This window comes from Corylus avellana, chromosome 6 (genome assembly GCF_965113065.1).
Source record: "Corylus avellana chromosome 6, dhCorAvel1.hap1.2, whole genome shotgun sequence".
NCBI lineage: Eukaryota > Viridiplantae > Streptophyta > Magnoliopsida > Fagales > Betulaceae > Corylus > Corylus avellana.
The window spans coordinates 22,847,037-22,849,763 of NC_142495.1; the positions used below are offsets into that span (position 1 = coordinate 22,847,037).

The 2,727-nt window shown below is 37.2% G+C and overlaps 1 protein-coding gene across 1 annotated transcript; it reads left to right on the forward strand.

Moving 5' to 3' along the window:
* The first annotated feature begins 1,244 nt into the window (after positions 1-1,244).
* On the forward strand, positions 1,245-1,809 carry LOC132188792 (uncharacterized). Its single transcript, XM_059603329.2, has one exon. It carries the CDS (start codon positions 1,293-1,295, stop codon positions 1,776-1,778), a length of 486 nt encoding a protein of 161 aa, XP_059459312.1. The 5' UTR covers positions 1,245-1,292; the 3' UTR covers positions 1,779-1,809.
* Positions 1,810-2,727: the final 918 nt, after the last annotated feature.

A 2,727-nucleotide genomic window follows, 5' to 3' on the forward strand; every position in this document is an offset into this window, starting at 1 on the left:
TTTTTTGTCCACTCCTGTTATGTGTTTTACATAAATTTCTACCAATATATTGAAAGATGAATGATTTGATTTGAAATCCAAAGAAGAAAAAGTGTTGCATGGTCCAATGCCGGTTATAGCCGACCTCAAGAAATAGGCACGTTGAAGTGTTACCGCTAAAAAGAGTAGCGCAGATGTCACTGTTGCATCAGATGGATGTAGCCGCGCGTGAATCAATCATATTATAAAGGCCAATCGACGGTGCAAAGTGGTCAACCACCGGAGCTTATGGCTCATCTTTCGCAGTAAAAAGAAAAAAAGGGTTCCGGTGGGAATCCACTTGGGGTGGTCACACATTCTTGATTTGACTCTCTCGTTGCCTTGTAACACTAGAATATGAGTCCACATGGGCAACGAGTTTTTGTTTGGCAAATGTTTTTGTCGGGATATATATAAAGCATTTTTTGCTCGTGTTTCTCATATTGTTCTTCGTACTCTTATAATTGACAAGTAATTTTACTTAATTAATTTCCAGATCTTTTTTGAATATCAAAGTCGATCTAGCAGTCAAAGATTTGTGAATAAGCTAGAGTCTGTGAGGTAATATCGTTAAGCTTTTACTAAGAGATGGCAGTAAAAAAAGAAACTCTACGGTTATATTTGATACACTAAATAATAACTATTTCATTACAAAAAAAAAAAAAAAAAAAAAATTATTATAAATAGATAAAAGTGGAATATAATAGCCTTTCTTATTAGAATATACGATAATTAAGGATAGACTTGAAATAGCCATTTCCATTATAAGTTTCTTGTTCCATGAGAATAACCATTTTAAGTCTATTTCATTTCATATTCCTCAATTTAAAAGTTATTATTATTATATTTTGTTAATATAATAGATATTGTGTGTACCAAACGTGCCATAACTATATAATGAAAGCAAGCGCTAATCATATTAACGTTGTGCAGCCGTGGGTTTCTCTTCTTACTTTTTTACATGTTAAATTCCAACACTCCCCACTCGGTTATGGGTCGTCCAACTCAGCCCGAGTCAACGCCAAGTTTCAGAAACGCCATGATTACTGCAATTAGGAAGTCATGAGCAGGGGCAACCAAAATCAACACAATGGGGTCCATGAGAGATACAAGGTCATCTTCCGTAATATCTGATATATGATGAGGGTATTTTCTCCACCCATTTCCTTTAAATATAACTCATTTTACTCCTAAATCTCTCCACTCACAAAAACCACTATCAAACACATAAGATTTTGCTCCATAAAAAAAGAAAAAAGAAAAGAAAGAAAACCATGGGGAATGGCTTAGCTCTGCAACAGAAAATTATCAAGATCATGAAAGCAGATGGGAAAGTTGTTGCATACAAAGCACCAATGAAAGCCCAGCAGGTGTTGTCGGAGTTTCCCGGCCATGCAATATCTGCCACCCTCCCCGTCGTCCGGCATCTCAAGCCGGAGACCAAGCTGCTGTATAATCATGTATACTATCTAGTGCCTCTTCCGCCGCCGTCGGCAAAAGTTGTCAAAAAGAAAAAGGTTAGATTTGCAAGTCCAGAGCGGGAAGATGTGGTGGAGGAAAAAGGGGTGGTGAGGATTAAAGTGGTGATTACGAAGAAAGAACTGGCGGCGATGCTGCAGAAGGGAGTGGTTTCCGTCGATGAAATGGTTGCTCAGCTGCAGAGTAAGAGCGGCATAGACGGGGCGGCGGATGATTTCACAGGTGGTGATAACTGTAGACAGTGGAAGCCGGACTTAGAAAGCATAGCTGAAGTAAACTAGGAAAAATACATCGTGTATAGAGTAGTTTAACCACAACAGCCTGTTTTTTTTTTTTTTTTTTTTTTTTTTTTTCAGTTTAATTAGCATATAGACAAAGTAAACATATATGTAGCCATGAAAGACATTGAAAAAGAAGTTTTGTTGTGCTTCTAATCGCCATCGCCAGCGGTGGTCGGAGTATATTTCTTTTTAGGGGTGATTTCACTTATCTCATGAAGTTACGCGTCTCTTGTAAACACCCTCCAATGTTCAAAATCTCTCATTTTGGTGTATCGAACTTTGATTTCCTTTCACTTTCCCCTTTTCGTTAGGATTTTCAGTTAAATCATAACAAAAATGTGTTAAATTACTAAAATACCCTTACTGAAATTACTCATTCCACCGTTTAATTTAACTGCAATATGTAACAGAAGGGGAAAAATAGAAGGAAATCAAAGTTTGATACACTAAAGTGAGAAACTTTGAATATTTGGGAGATATTTGCAAAAGGCGCACTCTAATCTTTTTATTAGTTTTATGCACTCTAATCATATAATTAAAGGCTCAACGTACCCACCTTAGGAAGACGAATAAATTAACAAACAATTTACGTACAAAGCATTAAATTGTTTATATTTATTATTTGTGTAAACTATTTTCCGCCATCGTGTGAAGGGGACGCTTTGTACAATGTCCCGAGGATCTAGTCAGACTGAAGCCCCGAATACCTTGATTATAAAAAATAAAAAAAAATAAAAAACACTAATTTTCAGCACTTCTCACATCCACCACAATTGTGAGAAGGCTCTTTATGGAGCCTACCTACCTAAATAGGTTTCGAACAGCCCAAATACCTGCTCGAGAAAGTGGGCCCTACCAGGACTGTCTCACAATTGTCAACCCTAATTGCAAACAATATGGACAGACAGTTGTACTAGATCTCAATCACACCCTCGAGGGCCTTCTTACC

What these genes read in the sequence shown, in the direction of transcription:
- LOC132188792 (XM_059603329.2), top strand. Translation starts at nt 1,293, where the DNA reads ATGGGGAATGGCTTAGCTCTGCAACAGAAAATTATCAAGATCATGAAA.